This window comes from Larus michahellis, chromosome 1 (genome assembly GCF_964199755.1).
Source record: "Larus michahellis chromosome 1, bLarMic1.1, whole genome shotgun sequence".
Lineage (NCBI taxonomy): Eukaryota > Metazoa > Chordata > Aves > Charadriiformes > Laridae > Larus > Larus michahellis.
Genome location: NC_133896.1, coordinates 52,806,208 through 52,833,169, shown reverse-complemented (window position 1 = coordinate 52,833,169; position 26,962 = coordinate 52,806,208). Strand labels below are relative to the sequence as shown.

Sequence of the window (26,962 nt, the reverse complement as noted above, 5' to 3'; positions counted from 1 at the left end):
AGTTCATCACTTTGTATGTTCCTTCAGTTATAATTTCAATGCATCTCAATTGACTCTTTCTTCTACCATAAACTCAAGTTTGTATCCAAGGAATAACTTACTTTCTTGTATTGCATTAAGAATCTCTGAAAAGTCCACATCTGTCTTCTCTATGTCTGGTTTTATCCATATTTGCGTTTCCAGCCGGTTAACCTGCAAATCCTCTCTTCCTTCTGAAGAAATTGAAGAGATTGATGGGGTTTGTGACAGTGCAGTTGAAAATCCAGTGGAGGGGCTTTCAGGTTAGGGAACATACACATTGAATAAAGCTACTTAATTTTTTTTTCCCCCTAGCAGAACCAATTTTTCTTTAAACAAAGCAGCTTTAGATATAACATGTATTGATTTAAGGCTAAATACAATGAAACAATAACATTCTCTGCTATCAGCAATGCTGCAGAGTCACCACTGGCGAGTCCCTCATTCAGGTGAACGTGTGCCGCCATGCCATGAGCATCCCTTCACCATACCATCTACAACACTAACTCTGAAATGTGAAAACAGACAAGAGGTGTTGCTACAAATGACACAGCACTACAGGAACAACCAGGCTAAAATGAAACACGCTAACACACAACGGATGAATTAATTCTCAGGACAGAAAACAACCATTAGGACAAAAAGAGTATGGACAGCACGTTTCAGCCATGGGACACCATATGTTCTCACATGCCAAGCTGATGGCATGCCATGGTCTAGGAAGTGCTCCATCCAGTACTGCCGTCCATTCTGAAGGGGTCATGCTGGTATGTAACGGTTGCTGTTTAAAAGCACTGCAGAATAAAAACATAGGCCAGTGGGTCACGGTTTCCAACCGCTTTGCACATGTAATTAGGCACAAGATTTGCCTGTATCAGTGTTCTTTCAACATGAGTGAAGAAAGGAGGAAGTTTCGCAAACACAGTTTCCGTGTAAAGAGAGGCAGCTGCACGTCAAGAGTAGACAGGAAAGGGTACTGCGCATACGGGCTTAAACTGCTGGCTGCAGGGTACTCTGATACAGCCAGAGGCAAGGAGGGAGCTACTGGGCACATGGCTAGTTTTTAAAAAGCAGCAGCACAACCTGACCTTTCACAAAGGGATCTGTTAGAAGTGATGTTCTTAAGCAACTAATACACAGAGTTAGCAGAGCGCTGCAGTGGTCAGGGAGATATCTGGGAAAGGACTTCAGAACAAAAGGCCATGGCGGAAGAAGAAACCTTCAGGTCATTTAGTCCATTACTACGCCTTCACTAGAGAGTATCACTCATGCTTTTGATAGAAGCATTTTCCTTTCTTCTGCAGTCCGCCTATAACAAGCTGGTCTTGTTTTGAATTCCTTCTAACCCATGACATCTTCCCCGTCCCCTCACCAAAGGGCTATCTCACCCCTGCCTTGATGAGACCTATGAATTACATTCCTGGGCACAAAACCACTCAACTCTATTTTAAAGACCCTTCTTCACTTCTTGGAAATACAGATCTCAAAATGGGTATACATACACCAGCTTCAGACTTTTTTATTTCCCAGTGTTAAATATTATAAATTCAAACCATCTCATGCTTGCCCCAGCATATTCTTTTGTTCCACAGCAAAGACCCACTGTTAACATCAGAGACAGCTCCCCTTGTAGACTCCCATAAAGTGATCTGTCATAGCAGTAGCAGGAATCAGCATTTAATGATGTAGAACAAAGAGAATTTCTTAAGTGAGACAGCTGATTATTCATATAATAGCAGCCTAGGGAAACCTGCAGATGGCCTGAGAGGTGGGAGGCTCGTATTTGCCCCAGAAGAGAATTCTGGGGACAAAGAAAAAATACTGCAGCTGCTGCAAAAGACTTAAAAGCAATAGGATGGAGGTAGAGAAGTAAGTAATGGACAAAATTCAGTTAAGTAGCTTTGCAAGGGATATCATTCAAATTCTTGTTAAATACTCAGCTACCACTTTTAACATACACAATTACATATTTGCCTCCTCAAATCTGCCGGACTTTCTTCTCCATTTCAACCCTAGTAAGAGCAAAATAACGACAATACTGACAAATATAAAATACCTCCTCCTCCCCAAAGCCCTCCATCCTTGTTACACCCAACCACTGCTCCTCAGAACACACGAAGGTAGAAGAATCCTTGCGGCATCTCCAACAGATCAGAACTAATTGGGCCAGGGAGAGAGGAAGTGACAGCCAGCCAGCAATGGCTGTCCCAAAGTGCTGATATCAGATGGACTATGTAAACACAGGCCTCAATAAAATGAAGCTGTTGGAGAACGTACATATTCAATTTCAAACCACTTTGTAATTAATGAAAAATACTGTCTAGAAAGTGAACGGAAAATGTCCAGCCTAAACCTGGCTGTTGTTGACCCCTAACACAGCCTACGAAGCCAAGACAAGTTTTGCTGCATTCAAATCTCCTCTCCTGTATTTGACTCATTTGCAGTATGGGGAGCTTCCAACACTCCACACAGACAGTGTCATATGCTTCTCTGATTCACAGTAGCCTTAATATCTATCCTCACTGCACAAGTATCAGACCAACAACATCATCCTCTGATTTCACTCAGAATTGTAGACCATAATCTTCTACCAGTCATTTGTGATTTAATGCATGGCTAATCACAAACTTGCCTTCAACAACACAGGGAGAAAAAGAAACGTACCTGCCAACATCATAGCTTCTAAGTGGTTACAAAAACAGTTTCTCTTTTCTCCCATGATCTTTGTGGTATCAATAAACAGACTTGAATCAGGGCACATTTGCATCTACCCTCCTCCCCCTCTCTCAGCACCCATTTTGCAGGAGGGAGCGCTGCATTTTTTAGCTGAGAGAAACCACCCCAAGGTGACAGGTTGTGGACTTATGATTGTCGTCGTGGACTTATGATTGCAAACTTAATGATTGCCGATTTGTTGGCAGTCAGAAGTTTTAGCCCAGCAGCTCTTTGGAAAAGGCCAGAGTGTTCTCTCCCATGTCCAAAAGAGATTTATTTTCTTTATCTTACCACACATCTCCAACACAACAAATCAAGACAGTATCTGGTGTCACTGTTGCTATTGAGAGATCACTAGCTTGGCTTTAGCACTTCCTTCTTGCTTTAGCAGCTGCTGTTTTGTGCTTTATCAGTGACAAGTCCCACTGAGCAAACTCTAAGCAGCACAGCCTGTGAGGTTAGGAGGGAAATACCCTCTTTCCATAGAAATATGAGAAATAAACATATACAAATTAAAGTGAAATAAATATTAGATTTACCAAATTTTATGTGATTTTATTAAAAGACCTGTCTGAGATTTTTCTCAACTTACTGAGATGTTTTAGTTCAACTGAAATAATATTTTAAATTAGCTTGTGGCATTCATTCTGATGTACTCGATGCATAAAGTAATGCATAAAATAGCACACGTTTTCTTTTATTTGTTTTGAAGGGTTTCTACTAATTAGATTAGGAAAACAAGCAAGATTATAAAAAGGCATTTCATTTTTAAAGACTGAATGAGATAGCTTGTTCTAAACCTGAATTTTTAAGATGCTTCTAAATATTAAAATGATCACATGCATCAGATAAGCAAATTACATAGCAAGGTAGTCAATATGGTACTAATGTTAAACAATGTCATTCCCACTGCAGTAAGATTTTGTGTCTGCTTAAAATTAAGAACAGACTCAGGTTCTTTGCTGGATGAGGCCTTCTTACGTGTATTTAGTATCTAGCCAATTATCACAATCAGGTTTTTAGACATGAACTTTACAAGCAAGTATCCATTTTCTTGCACAGTAAACACCTGGAGACAGATTTTGAAAGGCTGAACATTTTTATACATGCCCTGTGATGTGCAAATCATATTTGCAAATGGATACCCTTCACACTGTTGTCTGAAATTGAGCATGAGCATTTGGGTACACAGAAAAACACACATAGTTTCAGTATTTGGCACCAAAATAAAGAATATAAAATTAACTGATGGAACAAGTGCTGCTGTTTCTCAATGCAAAATAAAGGGCTCATATTTTCTCCATATTTTTGAATGGACGTGTGAGAACAGAGCTGATCTTTGTAATTCATTGAGGCAGCTAGGGCTTCTTGAGAAGTTTTACCACTTGGATTCTGCTCATTGGTCGGAATAGAAATACTCGACTCAGTTGCTTTCTGAAATCAGTCTCTCTTCTTTGCCCTCCCTCATGTCCAGTTAACTCAGCAAGTGCAAACAAATGTTTTGTTTACAGCTCTAGAAGTTTATGTAGAGAAAAATTTACAGCTTCAAAAGATGTTTCTGAAAAGACAGCTAGCCAATGACTTTTATCAGCATAGTGATTTTTTTTTTTTTTTTTTTTTTTAATCATTTTGTCAGCAAACATACACTTTCGCAATGGTTGTAATTCAGCATGGACATTAAAAACGAGTAGGAAATAACTAGTATGCCATGTGGGTAGATGCTCCTATCACAGGCCCATCCACCTCTAACAGGGAATATTTAATAGGAGCAGTTTTGTTTTGCTACATTAAGTACTGTCTGTGGTTTCTACAGAGAAGTTTCTCCTTCCCACCAGAGCCTCTTCTTTAAAACAAGCAGAAAGCTGCTGTGCATGGTGCCCTTTTCACTAAAGGCAACCCCAGGTCAACATGGGGTGAAGGATCACCCTCCCACAAGTACATTTTCTACTGGGTTCTCACTGCAAGTGCTAGGCAGGTCATCCACAGTAAAAGCACAGTTTCAAATGGAAATTGTTTAAAGCGTTATTTGTACATGTAGTCAGAGCTATACACGCAAGAAATCAATAGCTTTACTGATCTCAATTCTGGGATTGTATTTTCTGTGACAGGAACGAGACAAAACGTACACCACAGTAGGTCTCCCCAGCATCCATCCCATGGCTGCACTGGACAATGCACCTTAACACATGAAAAACATATTGGTTCAATTATTGCATCAGAAAAAAGAAGCTATTCTTTGAGTCATAGGATTTATCCAAGTGTATATTAATATAGACATGCCTTCCTGGAAACATAAAGTTGGCCTGAAAGCAGTGGCTCAGAGATAGTTGATTATGTATCATTAGGTGGAAGGCTGGCATGTCTTATAGCAAGTCTTTAAAAGAAAGCTGCTTTTGCTACATCGGTCAGAGAGAAACTCGGATTGTTTTCTGTAAGAAATCCTATTCTGTTTGGTTCCTCACCAAACCAGCAAAGTATTGTGATATTCTTTCTGCCTAAGCATTTTTCTCTCCTGCAGCATAAACTGGATGCCAGTGTTACTCTGCGCATCAATCTTGCTGCAGTGATTAAATTAGACAGATTTTCATATATTAAAATTATTCAATTTCTTCTTGCTGCTCTTAAAACTGTCAAGTGCAATAGGGCAGAGTTCCACACTGGCAAAGTATTGTTGATAAGATAAAATATCACATAACAATTAAAGACAAGAAACAGAGGAATAAATAGTTGTGGGAGAAGGAAAAATTAGGTATGTTTAAAACATATGTGGTCAAGAGCCATATTTTTGAGAACATAATCAATTATAATTTATGGGACTGTAATTATGAAGGTCCAAAAATTAGTATCAGCAGCATCATTTGATTTCATCCTGGTCATTTTCATATTAAATATAAAACACTGTTTCCTCTTGACTAACTGTAGTGTAGATACTGCCTTCCTCAATAGAGACAAAAAAGAGGAAACAAAGAAGAGGAAGTTTCAGAGTTTCCTTACAACTCTTTTGTACAGGTGGAAGGGTTTGTCCTCTCCACGTACAGCTGAAACAGTTCCTGAAAGCACAGGCTGAGTCCACACAGAAATGAGTTTTGCATCATGAAGAATAACTCTCTCAGTGTTTGTTTTCCCCTTGAACAGATATGAAAAATGCAATATCAGCATTTTTCAGGATCTATTTTTCCCTTCCCTACAGAGATTTAAGAACAAGAATGTTTGGGAACATCAGATGGTATTTTGGGAGGCCAGGTTAACACTGATGCTCTGCAAGCTGCCAGTGCACAGGGCAGTAACACTGGTGAGTCATACTCACCTTTTCTCCTCCAGTCCTTGCATCTCCTAAGAACTCTGTTAACCCATTGAGGCCTCGATCCCAGCTGGGCTACTGCACACAAGCAAGGTGGCTGCAGATACACCTGTACAAGAAGGCAGTTCCCTTGGACCCACACAGTTTCCCATCAAAAGCCTCACTTAAGTCAGGGCAAAGGCTGAATGTCTTATTTCAGAAATATCTTCTCAGGACATGGTGCAGAAACATATACTGTGTCCTGCCTTGAGCTGCCCCTTCTCTGCACAGAAGAAAAAGGCTCCGTTTTCAACCTGCAATTCTTTGGCCCACCAGCCCAGCACTTGACTCCTTTCTGGAACAAAACCACGACGCAGAAGCTTTCCTTCTGTCCTTGCTCCTTACCAGTAGCACTAAGCTTCCGCCACCTTACAGCTTCAACACAACTTCAAGATTTCTACAAGAAGTGGGGGAAGATGAGCTCCCTTTCTCTTTCATTTTGATGCTTTTTTCCAGTGTTGACTTCCTTTTGAAGTTCACAGTTAAGAGAATTACAGGAAAAGTCATGTGTTTAATTCTCTGTTTTAGAGAACTTGTTGACATATCTGTATACTTAAGATAGTGCATCGTATCAGGGTAAGACCAGCTGTCTACCACATCTGTAATAGCTTCTGTGTGGCATGGTAGTGCCTGTGCATATGTACCTGTGGTGACAAACTGGGAGTATCTTAAAGACCCCGGTTTTACTAATTTCCCTACTTTTTGGTCACGGGATTTGCCACCATTTCTCTACAAAGCACATCGATGGTTTTGGAAGAGTTAGAAATAATAGGTAATGATACACATTGAAAGAGAGGCCTTTAAAGACTTCTGATTTATATCAAAGCACTCCATCATAAGAGCATGAACACACAATATACTTCCAAGACTGAAAAAATTAGGTATCCTGTGTAAATATTTGCAGACCTTTAAAAAACCTCTGACCTGGTAGATATGTCTAGAAATATGTAGGGACTTGGTTATAAGTCTTGATAGTCCTAATTGGTACCTTTAAAAAAAGAGTATACTCTGTCACTATTCAGCATAGCTAATCAAATCTTCCACTCTGCGGAAAACACCATTCCTCTTAATGGTTTTCTCATGGATTATGGATAAAATAATGTGTCTGCATGTTAGTATCCAGGAATCAAAAGCCGAGTGTAAAAGCACAAAAATGCCTTGTTAGTTTTAACAATGCTTTGAAAGTTATTGGAATAAATACGTAGGGCTACTTCATTTCCCATAGGAAAGTACAATGAATGTTAGGAAAAGAAAATATTCAACCCCCAAATCATTCTATTTAACATGAAGAACCTATACCGTAACTGTCTCTGTGCATGGTCATGTCAAGGGTATGGTAATAACAATACTGGAATTATTTTTGAAAGACAATTTAAAAATAGTTTCCCTTTGCATTTCAATACACTGTAAGGCATGACATATGCTTAATTATGTTAATACAAACTCTTTTCTTATCTTTCAGGAACAGAAGTAGTGAAGGGAGGATTTCTAAACACCTAACATTAACTTACCACAGACTAGTATTTTGAAGACATATGGTTATCCATTCTCCCCTCCATTAAACCCTGGCTGGCATCAGATGCAGAGAAGTCCACTCAGCCAAGAAACTACAGAGAAGGGGGGAGTCCTACATTCTGCTCTCGCTCTCTGTCTCTCTGTCATGCTGTGTACACCTTTTCCACAGACAAATGGATGCATATCCCTTGGTGCAAAGCCACATCTTGAAAAACTCTTCTCCCAGCAAAATAGTCCAAACACCAGGCTACAGGGACAGGGTCCTGCTAGCTCTCAATTCTTGCACTTCTGATTCTGTCACTACCCAGAATGAACGCTGGGCAGTCAAAGCCAACACCTTGCTCTTATCATCAACAGGGAGGCATCTCTTAAGCAGCAAGTTCAAATGAGACAACAGCTGCAGAGAGATGATAATCTAGGTCTCACACAAGGACAAGCACCCAAACCATTGGACTGCTGTGCAAAAGGACACAAACTCTTTCTTCTTCATTTCTGAACCTGAAGGTGCACAAATCCATGGGACCTGATGAGATGCATCCGCGGGTCCTGAGGGAACTGGCGGATGAAGCTGCTAAGTCACTATCCATCATATTTGAGAAGTCATGGCAGTCTGACGAAGCTCTCATTGACTGGAAAAGGGGAAACAACGCCCATTTTTAAAAAGGAAGACCTGGGGAAGGCCAGTCAGTCTCACCTCTGTGCCTGGCAAGATCATAGAGCAGATGCTCCTAGAAACTATGCTAAGGCACATGGAAAATAAGGAGGTGATTGGTGACAAGCAATATGGCTTCACTAAAGGCAAATTGCATGTGACAAATTTGGTGGCCTTCTACAATGGGGTTACAGCTTTGGTGGATAAGGGAAGAGCAATTGACATCATCTATCTGGACTTGTGCAAAGCATTTGACAATGTCCCACACAACATCCTTGTCTCTGAATTGGAGAGACGTGGATTTGATGGATGGACCACTCAGTGGATAAGGAATTCGCTGGATGGTCACACTCAAAGAGTTGCAGTCAACGGCTCGATGTCCAAGTGGAGACCAGTGACAAGTGGCGTTCCTCAGGGCTTGGTACTGGGGACGGTGCTATTTAACATCTTTGTTGGCGACATGAACAGTGAGACTGAATGCACCCTCAGCAAGTCTGATGATAACAACAAGCTGTGTGGTGTGGCTGACACACTGGAGGGAAGGAATGCCATCCAGAGGGACCTGGACAGTCTTCAGAGGTGGGCCCATGCAAACCTCATGAAGTTCAACAAGACCAAGAGCAAGGCCCTGCATGCGGGTTGGGGTAATCCCAAGCACAAATACAGGCTGGGTGGAGAATGGACTGAAAACAGCCCTGAGTAGAAGAACTTAGGTGTGTTGGTGGATGAGCAGCTCAGCATGAACCGGCAATATGCCCTTGCAGCCCAGAAAGCCAACCGCATCCTGGGCTGCATCAAAAGAAGTATGGCCAGCAGGTGGAGGGAGGTGATTCTTCCCCTCTACTCCGCTCTTGTGAGACACCACCTGGAGAATTGTGTCCAGATCTGGAGCCCTCAACACAAGAAGGACATAGATCTGTTGAAGCAAGTCCAGAGGAGGGCCACGAAGATGATCAGAGGGCTAGAGGACCTCTCCTATGAAGACAAACTGAGAAAGTTGGGGTTGTTCAGCCTGGAGAAGAGAAGGTTCCAGTGAAATCTTACAGCAGCCTTCCAATACTTAAAGGGGGCCTAAAGGAAAGATGGGGAGGGACTCTTTATCAGGGATTGAGTGTAGCGATAGGATGAGGGGTAAAGGTTTTAAATGTTTTCCATTTAAAGAGGTAGATTTGGATTAGATACTATGAAGAAATTCTTATTTTGAGGGTAGTGAAACACAGGAACAGGTTGCCCAGGGAAGTTGTGGATGCCCCATCCCTGGAAGCATTCAAGGCCAGGCTGGATGGGGCTTTGTGCAACCTGGTTTAGTGGGAGGTGTCCCTGCCCACAGCAGGGGGGTTGGAACTAGATGATCTTTAAGGTCCCTTCCAACACGAAACATTCTATGAGTCCATGATTTCCCATCTATGCTCAAAGGATGCCTCAATGTTCTGAGAGTTGAAAGGATCCAAATGTCCACACAGAAGCCCCAAGCAGAGCATGTCAGCATGTCACATATTCCTATGTCTAATATTTCCAGTTGCCTGGCTCTAAATGGCCCTTATGCAGACCCCTATATGATCAGTAGAGAGACTGTTGCACAATGAGGCTTTGGAACCTACCCCCTATCACTGATAATACAAAGAGATAGAGCACCGAAGTGTGTACTCTCCTAGTGAGAACAAAGCTATCCTTTTTCAGGTCCCACAATGCCTGGGATAGGGATCCACAGGGGACAGTCTGAAAACAGCACAAAGCCACAGTAACTAAGCAGCGACATTTCTGCACAGCTGTATGTTGCAAATGAGAATCTAGAAAGAAGTCTGAGATCTAAATGGACTAACAATTCAGCCCATTTCCTACTACTCTTATTTACACAGAAATGACAGTAGGAATTACTGTCGTTTAGTTCTACTTCTTTCCTCTTACACTGTGAGTACACATACAAAACATAGCTATCAAACATCACTATCACATATGTTCAAACGTTTGTCCATGTTTGCAAAATCTAACTACTTGTGAATGATAAATCCTTTAGTTAACGTCTACCTTTAACAATATCAGTTGTCAGCAGAGAATTCATAAAGAGGAGAGGGAGAAAACATTTGCTGAATAAACTGTTTATTGCAAAAAGCTTTCCCAGTTCTCAAGCTAGCAGTTTACTGATGAGACAAGCAGAAAAGCTGACTGCACAGGGATAAGAGGCACGACCTAACAGATAACTTCAGGGCACTGAAGATTTACTTCATTATAACATGGGACATCAAGACAGCTTTTATAAGATACCAGATGTCTCTTCTAGGTGGATTTTAATATAACAACCAATTGTACAGACTCACGTTATACCATAGCCTATTGCTGCCTTCACAGTCTAAACACATCCTGGTAATTCATTTCCACAGAAAGCATCAACAGCTAAACCATTTTGGGAACTTCAGCTGTCCTGAGACTGCTGAGGAATGAACATAGCATAGGAATGTGAAAATGGTTATCCTAAAGACAGGATAGCAGAACAGAAGTCTATCCAGCACAGGATCCTATTTCTGACAGCAGTTGCTTAGGCAAAGGGAATATGAAGAGGGCAAGGAGTCTATCCCCAATCTGACCCTTCCAACTTGCAGAGATTTATAGATCTCTGGAGTGGAAGGTTTCATCTAGATGATAATGATTCATGTCTGCCAATGCCCCTTTCCTCTACAAAGCTGTTCCTTTTATACGCAATGTCCCTTGTGAGCTAACAGGTACGCATCACATTCCTCCCTCCTGCTTTTACTTGTCTCGTTTCCAGCCTTTGTGACGCAACGGGCCTGCTCCTCAGTTGCAGTGCGATCATAACCCCTAACATCCAGGCCAGGGGCCATGAAGCTCCAAAATTCACTGTCACTGCAAAGCCTTTCTTACTTTCACCTCAGGCAAGAGCTATCATGCTGACCCCATGAAATATACCTTCCTGTAGAGAAACCAAGGGTGGAGCAGTGAATTCCACCCTGGTCTATCATAGGGAGAGGATATGGTTCCAGCCTACCAGTCTGAGCATGTGGAGACCTAATTAGGGAGAGTTAAGGTAAACATCATCATTCAGTTACAAATTAGAGCTAAAGAATGGAGGCAATATTTATATACTGATTGCGTAAAAATATTCTTTCTCAGTTTTTTGTCTTTGAGAGTACCTCACAAGCAGCAGGAATCCTGCCCCTAATACTGGTGCCTTTGGCCTTTCTTAAAAAGCCCTGCAACCTATTATAATTACCAACAGAAGAAATAGAGCACTTTGTTGTTAAAATGCATGGACTAGTTTTGGGCTGTTCACACAGGATACCTATCCAAAAGAGATTATTTTCAGTAATTGGCACTAAGCAGAGTAGGAGAACCTCTGAATGGCAAGGGTCACCATTTTCAGGTATTCTGGCAGTACAAAGGGCCTTGAAAGTACGTGCTGTTTTGATGACCCTTAAAACCTTCCAGCCTCATGGAAGTGCAGGTTACTTCTTTATGCCAGCAGTCTAACAGGTGCTAAATTCCTCTCCTGTGCTAGGTACGTTCCTAAATCAAGGTCTAAATAAAGTACTGAACTGTAGTGCTATCTCCCTTTTTCTATTTTAAGTACACTGGATGTTATCAGTAATGAAGACCTCAAAAATGCATATGCTTTGTGCTCCATTGGGCCCCTAAAGCATAGCATGGTACGGAACTGCATACCCCAAGGATGTGACTAGCAAACATTGTGCCTCTGTGGAGTTATCCAGAATGCAGGGAACAACTCTGCTTCCCTGAGACATCCAGCCACTCATGGCACAGGGAAGGGCAGCGGTCTGCACGACCCAAAGGGAGTTCTCTTCAGGAGCAAGGAACAAATCAAAAATGATGCCACCTTTGCTTCGCTGCTGCCCTTATGCCTGCTGTAAACTGTGTTTTTGAGTTTTCTTTTGGGTGCAATTCTTTTGAGGTTTTGGGCTTTTTTTGGCACCTCAGTACATTGCACTGGTTGGAATTTCTAGTAGGTTTTAGTGCCTAGGTGCACTTACCTGTATCATATCTACTCACCCAAGGAGCAAGCCCCCACCCTTTTTTTTTTTTAATTATAAAGAAAGGTCTGGCTTAATTTTGAGATTTCAGAATGAACCAGCAAGCTTGGTGTTAGGACATCTTTTGGACTGGAACCAACCTTTTGTGGAAATTAGTAACACCGTGCAGCCCTGTTACAGTCAAAACCCTTTTCTGATCTGAAAAGCATCTCTGACAAAGTAGAAGCTAGTTGTTCCAACTTTTGACAGTCTACCTGCAATAATCTTTTCTTGGAATACATTAGAAATAGAGGCTTACATAATACTAAGCCCCCTTTTAGCAAGAACTATAGAGCTAAGAAAAAGCCACATTTTTCAGTCAAGCGTTACAGGAACATAATAACTGATTATTCAAAGTCTCTCTCACTGCTTCTTGAATGATAAACTATTTTTTAAATAAAATGGGTCATTACTCTCCCAGAAGCATTGCAAAATTTTACATATTTTGTCTGTTTCCTTCAGCAAAGGCTAAAGTGGTAAAGAATTTTCTTAATTGTTTTAAGACAATCATGGTACACTGGTCTCGGGACATTATAACCTTGCCTTGGGATCAACGATATTCCCTGTTTGGTGTTAAGCCACACCTGGCTGCCTGTTCCTATTTTGGACAAGTTTGCCCTAGAGAGGAAACTCACTGAGGATGGAAGAATCGAAAACATCCAGAGCAAGTGGTATTTTGCAGCCTTTGTGAGGCGACTGCATGTTGTAAACTTAACAACAGCTAGGAGAGCCAAAATCTGAGGGTGAGCTGTACTGATTTTAAAGTAACCATACATAATTGATTCCAAAAGTGAATGAAAGATCATTTTACAATAGCAAACAGGGGACTGATCAAAGCAGAAAGGGAGAAAAAATAAGTCTTTGAAAAGAGTTGAGTTTAAAAATACATACTCCCCAGAGTCCCCAGAGAAGCAGAACACCCTCAAAGTCAGCACTTAAAATTATTAATATTATTTTTGAAGCCCCTTATTGAGGGCATGCACAGGTCCCAGGAAGGTTCAGTACTTGTGTGTGTCACGTACAGCACAAATTGATAGACAGAGATGCAATTTCTGCCTAAATAAAATATTTTTAAACTAAACAAGATAGTTAGCATTAAAAAAACAGCGCTGTATCTTCTACATTTTTTTTTTTTTTTAACATGCTGTTTGCAAAACTTTTCTTCAAACGGGTAGAACGAACATTTTAGTAGACTTTAGCTTAGGAACAGGAGTTTTCAAAGAAGTGGCTTTTGCCCTAGAAAAGTAAATTGATGAATGAAATGGGCTGAATGACTAAGCAAAGTGATAGAAGATTTCAGGCTCTGCATCATCTGCTAGCTAGTTCAGCTCTTAAGTTCAAAATACTGCATAGTCACCATGTGACACCCTGTCACTCGGCCTAGTGACAAAAGGTACTCATTGTGATTGAGGCAGACTGTTCCTCTCTTTAGGAGCTTTGCAGAGGCTCCAGAGCACCAACAGTCAGGAGAATGAGCTGTCTCTGTGTTCAGCAGGGAGGTATTTCCAGCTCACGCTTGAGGTACAGACATGGGAGAAAATCTATTCGGTACATCAAGCTCGCATTGTGTTGAACACAGGCTGTTGATAAAGTGAAAAGTTAAGTATGCAGTCTGGTTTCTTTGACAATAATCTCCCTTCTGCATAGGGATGTTTCTTGTAAACATATCTTTTTATAATATGAAAATTAGCTTAATGAAGGGAATATGAAACTTTTTTGAAACCTGCTTGCTTTTTCCATGGTTCATTCCACATGGGAGGAAGTTCTATATACACCCACTAGAAGGCGTATTGAAGAAGACTGCACCCTTAACAATGTTAGGCAAGTAAGATAACAGCACTACTGTCAGAGTGAATTCAAGTTTTCAGGTGAGTTTCCATCAGTCACTCCTACGCCATGCATGCTTTTGCTGCCAAGAAACATTTGCATGACAGGGCTTTCTCGCAGAATTATTTGCAGTTTATTCTTTTAATCTGAGAGATGTATGCCACATGTCCTGCCAGTCAGCAAAGGAAAGACAATGTGATTTAACCAACACATCACATCTGACTAACACAGATCTTCTAAAGACCATTCACAACCAAATGTGAATGCTGACAAGCATGTGTGCATTTTATGATGAGAAAAGGATAACTTTTGCACAGTAAATTATCATTTTTTAAAAACTCAGCTCTAGTTTCCTTGATGACTCAAAGTTCATTAAGTTATGACTAAGCTCATTAAACATACATTTCCTTTTTTCTTTTAATTTTGATTGCCACAGTTTCAAGAACCATGCATTTTTCCTTGCCTCCCAAGTCAGTTCTGTTGGCCAACACCACTAGCTCTTCTTTCTTATTTTCATGCCCAATCACTACAGGCATCAATAAAAATGCTACAGTTTGATGAGTAACAAAAAAAAGAGGATCCAAAAGTAAAGAAAAGCATGCCTATAGGCAAACCTATCTTCCTTTAATATTTGTAACATACCTATCAGGTAGCTGAAAAAAGATTCTCACTGAAATCCAATGACCCCACTAGACTTCCACTGTAATGCCAGAAACCAGTCCTTTCAGTAGGTGTTTCCTTGCAAATGAACATAAAGTTCTTCCGAATATCATGGATATGCCTATGTCATTTCAGGAAGTAAGAGTTCTCCATTCCGAAACGTACCGTTCTTTGGCTTTGAAGGAGATCTTTTTGAATAGCATACTCGTGAAAGCATAAATTTCTAGAATATTTTTATGTGTTTTCTGGAGTGAAGACTCTTTACATATTTACTAAATTCTGGAAAGCAATGATTTCAAAGACAACCCTTCCTGTTGGATGTGTAGATTTCCTGCAGATCTAATCTATCCAAGTGACATAAATGAATATCTACATTATTCACTTCTGTATAAAACTCAAAATGCATTAAGGCTTAACCAGAGGCCTTTACAGGAAGCACAGAGAAAGAAAATCTTGTTGGGGAATCTTTGAATCCCTGTTATTACAAAATGGGTAACAAAAAATTGTTAGCGAGCATTGTAAGTAGAGAAGACCTAAGAAGATCTCAGAGTTTCACACAATGGCAGAATTCACTTTACTGCTGCTTAGACTTATCAAATAAGGCAATTTTTCCACAGCCAGCAAATTTAATGACTCCTAGAGAAACTAAGTTTAACAAGTTCTGCCAAGTCTGAGAATAAAGGAATTCATCACCAACAGAAGGAAGTAAGGCAACATTGTCCTGATTTGGAATAAAGAGTATCGATGGAAGTATCGATGGAAAGAGCAGGCAGAAACCCAGAAACTAAAGTCCTGTGTACTCCATAGCAAAGGTGCAACACCATCAGAAGCGAGGCCAGAATTTTTTTTGTCCCCAGATTTGCCTAACCCTGGCATTGAGGGAACAGACTGGCATGACAGTTTAACCTCCTCTAGGCTTGTTCAGTACTTGGTTCTGCTGCTCTTACAGACAACCTAAATGCTGATTACCATCACTTTTAAAATAAGCCTCCTGTGTGCACCACAGACGCATCAATCATAAACCGTCTTCAGGAGAGGTAAAGCAATTTACAGCAGCCAAAGGTTTGCCCAAAGTGCTTTGAACCCTATACTTCAGTAGCCTTGTACCCCATTAGCCGCAATATACCAGAACTGCTCGCATAACTGGGAGATGATAACTGTAGGTTTCTCAGAACTAAAAATACTGTCCCTCCCTGATTCTGTAAGGAATGCGTATTTGCCTTAATATCATTGCATCTAAACGTACCATCTGATTGCTTTACTTGTCTTTGCTTTTCTCCTTTCTAAGAGGAACTTCCTTCCCTTGTACTGGTGCACCTGCAAAGGTATGAGGAGTCTTCACCTTTAACAGTAATTTTCTTCCACTCATTTCTCCATTTTCCTCTGTGTTTTGCTTCAGTTGCTTGATACCTTCTGATCTGCTTAAAATCAGAACTCAGAAGTTGTGGTTCTGCTTGTGGCTGAGCACTACTTCTTTGCAAGCTTGCACCAGACAATTTTTTTAATTTTTTTTTTTTTAATAAGGCCTATTACAGACAACTTACTGCTCACTCGCCACTCTAACACCCCGGGTAACAGCAGAAGCCATCAGCCTCAGGCTCCCTACCAGCTACAAATAAAACTGTCAGGGGAGCAAGCTGAAAAGGAGTGCTGTAACACTGAACAATATCTATAGCTCCTCCTCCTTGGCATGTAGTTACCTATGAACTTCAGTCAAAGGAAACAGCTGTCAATTAAAAAGAATTCGTGATAAATAATTAAAGGTGTCAGTCTGGAAAGAAGAAAAGTGGCCAAGGGAAACAAAGTGGTATGCAGAAAACAGAAGCACTGTGCCATTAAAGGGAAAAAATACATTCTTAACTCTAAGTCATTTTATCAACAATCTTTTCTTTCCATGGTTCTAAACTCTCTGATTGATAAGAATTAGAAAAACCATTTTAAATCCTTACAATAACCTTCTGTACAATCTATTATGCCAGACTGTCTTCATGGTTGGAGTAGTACAAAGGAAATTTCAGATTGAGTGTAATGTATATTACTCCAGCAGCGAGACCTACTTGACTGCGAGAACAGCACTCCGATGGAAAGAAGAACCCAAATTGTATGAGCTATTTAAAATTAGACTGAACAAAAACCTGAGGAATTTACTGTATGAAACAGCAGGAGGATATCTTGGAAAATGGTGGTGGAAGATCTGTTACCTGAGTAATTAATATACGTCAGAACATTTTCTCTCCAAAATACCAAACTATTTATAACGTACAGCCTTAGATAAGGTACTGCCATTGGTCAACTAGTGTATTAGGCTAATTATTTATGAAGCCACAGCTGTTAATGTGTGGCTGACTAAGAATGAATAACATGATTTTAGGTTTAAATTTAATTTTTTTCTTAGGAGTGCTATTTATTATGATTGCTGCATGACTATAATCGTTCTTAAACTCTACTTGCATACGGTTACAATTTAACCTGGACACAGAGACAAACCTAGGGTTCTTATAGAGAATTAAAAAGACTAATCCAAATCACAAAAACATTATTTCATTCCAGATGAAACAACACTGTAAGTTGGTTAAGAGAAGACTCCTGTCATACAACATATTTCTAAAAATTTGCAGCCTTTAAGGTTCTGGATACTATTAACTCCTCTTAACTTCAGTGAAGCTCATAATACCAAATGCTTCCTTGAACTAAGCTGCCAAGAATGTTCTCTGTAAGTCGCAGACGCTGTTATTGTCTAAAGAGCAGAATATGATAGACAAAACTAATCTCATATGACCATACTGAGAGATAAATTCCTCAGAGAATCATCATCCAAACGATGCTCACTAATGAGCTCCATTTTAGGAAATGTCTGTGGTCTACCTAAAAAGGGATCTTTTTCTCAATCAGAAGCCAGCATACAGTCCTTGTATGTTAATTAGTATAAAGCATGGGCTATATCTATCAACACATAGATGTAGAATGTGTAATAGCTCAAAATGAATATAGTTATTGTGGATATTCAAGATACTTTTTTCACAAACTGTGATGCGGTGCTTACTTGTCAATCTTTCAACATGCTGCAGTCATGATTATATATCTTTAGCAACAACAACGTTTTGGTAGTAGCAATTTCTGTACTTGAAAGAAAAAAACAGAAACTGAAAAAATAGAAGGACGAACAAGTGAACAGAGGAACTGAAATAAACAAAGCATATGGTTATGACTCACTGTAAATTCTTAATTAATCTATGTTGACAAAGATTACGGTGACTAAACAGTATGGGTGCATGAAACTCATGGCAGTAGACCTGCATAGCAACCCACAATAAATACTCTAAATTTTCAACTTCTATAAAAATTAAGCCATTTACTAGGTCTGCAAGGTAACGTAAGCATGCTCAGGGTTTGCAGGCAGAACTGTTTCACACAAACAGGCTCTGCCGTGCAGCACCCAAGTAGCTGCATACAGGGTGCATCGTGCCCTTTCCTGGGCAGCAACACTGGAGGATTATTGAGACCCTTCAATATAGAAGCTACAAAACTGACTTCATGGGTAGCCTTAATTTGGTCTACTCAGGAAAGAAATTTGGAGTTTAATTTTCACTGTGAAGAATGACTGAAGGTGGCCAGCACAAATGTACTCCCCTGTTATAAGAAAAGATACTTCTAAAATAGCTCTGGCAATTAACATAACAACGGATGAACTCATGATGTCAATTAGACTCTGATGGCTCCCAGGAGATTCTGTCTTTCTTTTAAAAAGTTTCATTTTGTTAACCAGTTAATGTATGTTGTAAAATCTCCTTCGGATCTAGAGTTTTTGTTTGCATTCTAGCAGCAAGACTTTGAACTACGCCCTGGATTGTGCCTTAGTTCAAAACCAACGTTAGTGTCAATTACTGAGTTCCACAGGGAATGCCTGTAGCCTCCAGAGCATTGCCATTAGCTCAGGGTTCATCAAAATTAAACATGCATAAGGGGAATAGTATTAAAAAACAATAGCCCAAAGCTCTCTCTGCATTAACCTTCTGGACACCACTACGTGTTGTATGGGTTTTTTTTTATGATTAAACTTACATTCTTATTTCCCACTCTCAACTGTCTCAAATGTTGTTACTCCCTACAATCTATAACTGACAAAAATGTACCAAACATAGACAAAACATCATTCGATAGCTCTGATGATCAACAGATTGACCTCCATGCAAGCATTGATTATTGATACCAGCTTCACAACATCATGGCACATTACACAAGAAACAGAACGGAAAAAGTTGTCAAGCCAAATCTGTTACCTGGCTGATGGGTTTTTGCTTTTCCACCAGTGACTGCTGAAATACTAGATCCAGAAGACGAGGCTTCCATTTTTATTGACCTTCTGACTTGTGGGAGTGAAGGATGCCCGACCACGGGCGGACGCTGTGACACTGGGTAGCTTGCTGCAGTTCTCCTCTGACAGATTTGTGCACGCTTTTCAGCCCCATGAATAGATAAACTTATACCTGACAGGAATAAGAATTAGTACTGTTAGATACAAGAGACCAGCATGGAATAACTAAAATATAAAAAATTGCAGGGTTAAAAATGGAGCTGTATCACCCTTCTTGAAACGAAAGAAAACTATAAAAACATGAATTTTCTATGACAATGAAAAACGTGAACATCTTTGCTGCTGTGCTGCAGACATCAGAGTCAGCCACACTAATAGTTATTTAGATTACTACACAGTCATGGTTTACTGCATTACTGGCCTACAGGAGGAATCATCATCCATGCCTTAAAAAAACCCACACAGCTCACATGGAATGATATTAATGAGGTAACTACCACAGAATTTATTAAATGACAGTTTTCTGATCCACAGACTAGAACTTGGCAATAATGATTTCCTTTCTTCTGAGCATTCACAAGTGTTAGGAAGACTCATCATATGGAAAAGATGCTACACTTCAGGTAGTAACTAGCTTTTAAGGAAAAAAAATAAAGGTCTGTTTTGAGGAAAAGTGTAAGGCTACACGCAACAATAACATGACCTTAAGCTTGAAAAACAATTCCACTTTCACCAGTCCTGTGAAACATTACCTACAACAGTGGAAATTGTCTTTCTCACCAAACATTCTCAAATTTGTCACATAGCCAATTTTTAAATAGAAATTGTGATGAAAAACAGGCTTTACTTTTCCAAAGAGAAAAGGAAAGCTGAAATTTCCTATGTGTCTATCGTACAGTCTTAGAAAGAAATATTATCTTACAGCAAAAAAAGCTGAGTCTGACTTCCTTATGTTCACATTGATGCAATTGCTCCAACTTCATTTGAATTACTCTCAGCATACTCTGGTGAAAACCTTTAGACAATCTCTTTTGGGCAACAAAGCTGAATGATAATTTTATGCTACGGTTTTACACTTAATTTAATTGTGACACTTATTGCTTTTATCAGCAACCACTCTGTTTTAAGAAACAAACGAAAAAACCTAACCAGATATAAATGGGCAAACTGAGAAGCAGATGGAAAAGCAGGCCCTAAAAACTGGAAATGTGGATAGTGTAAGCACGTTGTAAGTTGCAGTCATTCAAAATCATTGATTTTGATTATTGATTAGACTGCTCATTTCTGTGAAAGGAGTCCTTCACTAAAATATCCAAGAACACCTTAATGACTCTGCTCCTCTAGTTCCACTGAAAGTCAATGTATGTGAACCTCCAGGTCATGAAAGAGGTTTTGAGACTCTGAAATCTTAATACGCTTTGATCCATAATACACTACCAAGGGGAAGAGAGGAGCCACTTTTGTAGGCAAATAGTGAAAACAGTGGGGTGGCACATGTGAGGAAGGGCTGTGTGAATTGCTCTCCTTTAAGACAGCTTTGTGTATTCGCCATCGAAGCTGCACGCTTGCTACCTGATTTTGCTGCACTTCACCAGAACTGATCTCCTGCAGGAACTGTGAAGGGACGAGGACTCTCCTGCAGAAACTGCTCACACACCTCCTCGTTACAGGGCTAACGTAACTGCTGGCTGTTTCTAAACACTGTTGAAATCACATCTTCTTTAGCACAGACAGCAAATCCCAGTCACCTTATTCAGTTGATTCATCTTGGGAAAGGCAGTGCCATAATCCATGTGAGCAGAATGACAATGAGGATGCCTGGACAGCACATTTCTTTGACCACGTTAGTCAAATAGCTTAGCCATAAGGGGCTTCAAACAGTGCAAAGCTAAGTCCCAGCTGTAAAATGAGCCTTTTCCGTCTTGTGCAGCCACTGGAACCTCATGATGTTCAAAATATTCTGCAATTACCCCTAAGGCATTAAATAATTAACCACAACTATTTCCTTTTAGCATCAGCATTGGTTATCATATCATTTAATACAACCATCCCTCTGAAGCTCACAGTGGAATCGTAAGTTATTCTACTAATGCTAAACATGAACCTGGCATAGGCACATACTTACTAGCTGGATCTCAGTAAGACTGTGCTTTCATTTCATCATGAAATGAGCAATCTATTTGAGGAACTTGTTCCAAACGTGAACTGACTGCTACATTTCTCTGAGGTTCAAGTAAATTGCTTCTTCATGTTCCAAAAACTGCACTCTTGTGCAGCTGTGACTCAGCTTCCTAAACTATTTGTGCAGCACTTTTTTTCAGACATCAAAATAAAGGATACCGCAGCCGGATCATTATTCCTAAGAAATACAAAATTTGCAGATTGATCAGATCCAAAATTATGCTCAATCAACAACTTTACTCTGGTTATATGCAACCTTTTGTTTCTTCCACTCAAGAGAGCTGCTATAAAATTATAACATCAAACTACACTGAGGAAGAATGTGCCAGCATTATTGGAAATTTTACAGATTATTCTTTGGACATCTAAAATGTTAAAGTGCTCAAAAACTACCACAGTTCACACCAAAGCTGTGTCACCAATATATTCGGGAGTTCTTCACCGTACTCTCCTTGCCACTGCAATTATTTTCTTCACACAAGACATTCTCTTGACTGTGAGAGTGAATTTCCATTATTTTTGTGAGAACCAGGTACAGGACAAAGATGCAAGTGTCCTTATTTAATTACCATTTCAGATTTTTCCAGAGAGAGACCAGATCTTGCTTTTCTATGTACATTTCTTTTGTTAAACTAGAAGTCTGCAAAAATGTAAGACGGTAACATTGCAGTAAGCTGCGGTATTACCTTGTTTTCACGTGGGTGAAAGTCCTTTTAAAAGAGATATTGTCAGTTAAAAATACATCCCGAGATAACACACAGAAAAGCAGAGACAAAGGGAAGGCGAATCAGAAGTAGAAAAGCTATTGGGAATAACGCATGCAGCTTGTGGGAGATGAAAACCTGGTGAACTATTGGCACTAAGCAGACTCTGGAGCAAACTCCCTCTGTTCTTCCTGCAAATAACCCACACTGCTGACGAATCCTGGGGTTTGTGGATCAGAGATGCGATAAAACAGCACTGAGCTCTCTGAAGAGTAGATGTTAAAGTTTACATCGATTACTTTTTGCAGCATGACAATACCCACACAAGACATCTAGAAAGAAAGGCAAGTTCTCCCGCAGTACACTGCAGACAGGGTTTCCAATTTACTGTGTTTGGTGCAGTTTTTCTCCTGCCTTTGGTCTTGACTATATAGCTGCTGACACCAAAATCCCAATGTCATTGCATGCCTGGCTGCATGGTTTCTGACGGTACCTGTCCCTGCAGCATGGTCATTTTTAAGTGAGCTTGGCAGCCTCAGTAGCATGGCATGCCCTGGCGTGCCCTGACAGGCAGCATGGATGCTACAAACCCCAGGAGTTTCTTCTGCCAGTCCATCTGGCTTAATATAATGGATCACGAGCACCATTTCAACCCAGGGCTGCAGTGCAAAGTCATGTGAAAGACTTAAATACTGGCCAATAGCCACAGCTGACTGTTCCCTGGGGAGGACTGGCTTCTGGACAGGGTTCTGTCACCTGCACCTGGCTGTCTGCTAATCAAATGTTTAACAGTGGGAAGTAGAAGTTTAGTGTTTTGAAGCTGGATGAGATTTGAACCTGCAAGTATCACATGTATCAGCTCTTTTCCTTTCCTCCATGCAGCAAAAATCCTTCTCTATAATTTCAAATCTTCACATGCCTTTCTCTTCCTTACCTATATTTCTATCTTTTTTTCCTATACAAGCTACTTGCCTCCATGAAGAGCTGCTCTTCTTGCTGCCCTTTTGCTCTCCTCTGATGGCTCTGTTTGAGCTTGCAGGTTCATGAAACAGAAACACCTTCGCTCCCTTCCTACCAACATATCTCAGCTCTGCAGTCTGCCAGCAGGAAGAGCAGCCTCTATCCTGCTTCTGGCTAACTTTTATTGCTCCCAGCTATGTCTTTTTATTATAAATTTTTCCAAAGCAGCATTTCTTTCACATTGAGCATATCTTGCATCTTATAAAGTGGTTGTATGCTTATGACACTAAAGAATTTTTAATGCTGCAGATAAAACCTGCATATGAGAACATTAAAGTACTTCCAGGTCAGGAAGCAATAAAATAAAACATAAAGAAAAAGGGGAGAGAAATTACTAAAAGTAGAAAATACTAGAGTGTGCCTGCATGCAGTCTTATGTGACGGTGATATTTGTTTTGTTGGCCTGTCAGATGTTACAGTGATGAACGGCCACATCTGGCACTACTCAGAAGCCACTCTACCAAGGCATCTGATGGGGCATCTACTTTGGTCATATCTTAGCTGCATGTTATCTTGGGATGTCTTTTCAACTGCCAATCTCTCTTTTAAAAGGACTTTCGCCCACATGAAAATAAGGTAATACCGCAGCTTACTGCAATGTTACTGTCTTACATTTTTGCAGACTTCTAGTTTAACAAAAGAAATGTACATAGAAAAGCAAGATCTGGTCTCTCTCTGGATATAACTGGCTAGCAGGTGTTGTGCACCACACACCTCTGCACGGAGAAACACCTGCACCCAGTGGACCTCATCCAGCACATCTACACTATTTGACTGAACATAGCGCAGTCCTACAGTACTGGTGGAGATGGCTCCAGTGCCAGAACTGGGGTCAGCAGGGCACTGTATCCCAGTTATACTGTGCTGGGAGTGAGACATCTCTCCATCTGGGGAAGCACCCTCTTGTAGCAACCATCAGGTTTCAGTCAGCCCCAGTTCTGTTCCACCCTGTACCACTATGGGGTACAAGCATATATTTATAGGTTCCTTCCTGATGTGTCTGTCTCTAGCTGGAGGTGATATGAACATGAATAAGCAATAATAATGCCACGCAGAGTTACAAAGCTGTATAAACAATCCATCAGCTAACAGTGCTTAATTAGCCTCAAGTGCCCTGACCCACTTTGTAGACCTTCTCTGGGATAACAAACTGCTGCTGGCAGGTGCAGTAAGTCTTTTTGGTTTGGTATCATCAGAGCATCAGTGCTCACATTGGAGACAAATTACCTCAGCTGTTTCACTCTTTTATGTGGTTTTTTTTTTTTTGGTTTGTTTTGTTTGGGGTTTTTTTGGGGGTGTTTTTTGTGTGTTTGTTTTTTTGATTGGTTGGGGTTTTTTAATTCTGTTTCAGCCCTATGCTGAGTCCTTAGCAGCAGATTGAGGTAGACCCTTTCTTCAAGGCACTTTTCAAGGCAGAGCAAGCGCAGGGGCAGCACACATAGCAAGAAGTGAGGAAGAGAATCTCAGCTGCAATGTCATCTAGGGCCACGAGACGTAAAGCAACTCTGGAAAGCCTGCAGCCACCAAGGCACAGTTAAGCAAGGTCATAAGGAAGCACTTTGGAAGCATGGGCAGAGAGCAGAAAATGAGGCTTTAAGGTGCAGTGTGTAAGTGTGCAAATTGCATATTTAGTTCCTTTCAGCTTTTACACCCAGCAAGAGAGAAAGTCAGCTAATTTGTTCACCTTAAAAAGCTAAGCACCCTTTCTTCACCTTGTGCCAAATTGCCACATTTCCCATTAAAGTCAATGATGCTCTGCAAACAGCTTCAGCTTTTTCACATTTTGAAGCTAGCCTTGATAAGGGGGAGCTGAGGAAAGGCAAGCAATGTAAAAGGTTTCTCATGCAAACCCAGTTTCATCTGAGACTCAGCAGAGAGACAGCTATGCTTGGTGCCATGACGGACTCTTCTGCTTGCTCTGAATCCTAGGTGGAAATGAATGAGCACGAGAGAAAAATTCACCTGCTGCCCTCTGTACACGTGTCTGAAAGCACAGTCTGAAGGCAGTTTCCTTCCTTCCCCCCCCCCCAGCCCATGCCCTACTTAGGTAACAAATACATCCAGAAAAGCATGGCTATCTTACTCTACACCTTGGGGGAAAATGTTACAACATTACGATTTCCACATTAGATTAAATCATTTTTCAGAAGTTTAAATATCACCTGTCTGACACAGCATTGAGTCCCTTGCCATTGGCAACAAGTGAGCCATTAAATCGTATCTAAACCTAGATTATGCTTAAAGTATAGCTTTGAAAAATGTTGAAAATACATCAGAAGTAAAAAAAAAACAAAAACAAAAAACCCCCCCAAAAACCCAAACAACCCACCATGGCAAACCTTTAAATAAGGAAACAAAAAAGCTGCTAGTTACAGAACTTCCCTGGAACTGGACTGGCTGGAGAGAAAGACTTAACAATGGGCATCTTGATAAATTACATGTGTTCAGTTTTCTGAGGCTTTGCATGGTCTTGTCCCCTATTCCCTCCCAAATATTGGAAAGATGACAGGATCTTCAAGACCCATAGTAGTTTCAGAAACTGCTCCCTAAATGTTACTTTTTTCCCCATTTTCTATCAAAAATTTTGTCCACCTGCCTTCTGAATTTATGTAAATTTTTAGCATACACAATTTTCCATGGAAAGAAACCAGAGAGCTTAAATATACAGCCTGTGAAGGAATAGCTCTTTTTTCTTGTCTGAAACATGTCACCCCCAAAGTTTTGTATTGAAAGAGATTATCAATGACCACCTCCCTTTACCTCTCTATTTCACTCATGATATTACAGAGCTCTGTCATATCCCCTCTCTGTTGTTTTTATTCCCAGGCTTAGGAGATCTGGTTTATACTATTGCTCCTCCCCAGTAAGCTGTTGTATACCTCCAGTCATCCCTGGTCACTCCTTTTCCTTTCCTTTTTCAAGAAATGAAGACTTGAAATGCTCATTAACAAAGTTTCAAGAAGTAGCACCATGGTGTTCAGGCTGTGCCTTCAACAAGGATTTACACAGTGGCACAATGATGTTTCTGGTTTTGTTCTTTCTCTTATAATTTCATTTGCCCCAAGATACTTGTAGACAGGCTCTGCCTCCTGTCACATTTGCCAGCTCTTCAGGCAATTTTCTAGTGAATCAGGGATTTCCCTCCTAACCCACCTGCTCAAGGTCCCCATGTCAAGCAAAGGCTCCAGAAAGCAATACCGCATTATTTCTCTCATTTGTATATTGCATTTTTTCCACTTCATTTGCTTTCTAGGTCTCATGTTTGTCTCTTCTGTAAGAGCATCACTGTACAGCCCTTTTGTATCAGCAAAATAAATCTTCACAAAGGTGTGTATTGCTTGTCACTGCATTTTGTTTTTGAATTACCCTCCTTCAACGGGAGGAGGACAGCATCATCCCATCCCTGCCAGTCACTGGTGGTGTTTAGGATACGCATTTTGAACTGTGATCAAAGGCATGTCTGAACTAGAACCAGGACTCCATGAAGAAGGGGCTTGTGTACACACTGATTTTATGCAGCTTTATCTGCACTGATGTAGAAATTAACAGTTAAAGAGCTGCAGACTCCAGGGGGACATAGGTTTACACTTGCAAATGTGCTTTAGGCCAGAATAGCTTATTCTCCCCTGTAAAAGTGGCTACATTACCTGTGGTATAACTGCATCCAGAGACAGTGTTAATTTAAATCTCTCAAAGTCCTAATGAATAAAAAGATCATACTTACCTTAGGCCCACCATCAAAGGGTTGTTTTTATAGCCCCGAAGGTGGTTTATTACATTACAAGCAGCTAGCATTCAACAGTGATTATCTAGCATGACTGAAAAACTCCCGTAGTGCTCACAGAGATGCAAGATAACAACCCGAAGTCGTGAAAATGTCTTGGAGAGAGTCATAATAGTCCTACTTTAATGGTCTACATGACAGTCTGAAAAACCACTTGTCTTCCTTGGGCATGAGTGAAGAGAAAAGCT

At 40.5% G+C, this 26,962-nt stretch overlaps 1 protein-coding gene across 6 annotated transcripts in view; it reads right to left on the bottom strand.

Moving 5' to 3' along the window:
• Positions 1–26,962, bottom strand: part of ANO4 (anoctamin 4) — a 201,939-nt gene that overhangs the window by 121,602 nt on the left and 53,375 nt on the right. For 4 of the 6 annotated variants that reach the window (XM_074575938.1, XM_074575927.1, XM_074575917.1 and 1 more), the window contains exons 2-3: positions 19,051–19,257; positions 102–212 (exon numbers count right to left, since the gene is read on the bottom strand). In XM_074575938.1, coding sequence (XP_074432039.1) covers positions 102–212; positions 19,051–19,120 — 181 coding nt within the window. In that variant the 5' untranslated portion in view covers positions 19,121–19,257. The remainder of the gene's footprint in view (positions 1–101; positions 213–19,050; positions 19,258–26,962) is intronic. The other 2 variants (XM_074575955.1, XM_074575965.1) reach the window with 1 other exon arrangement.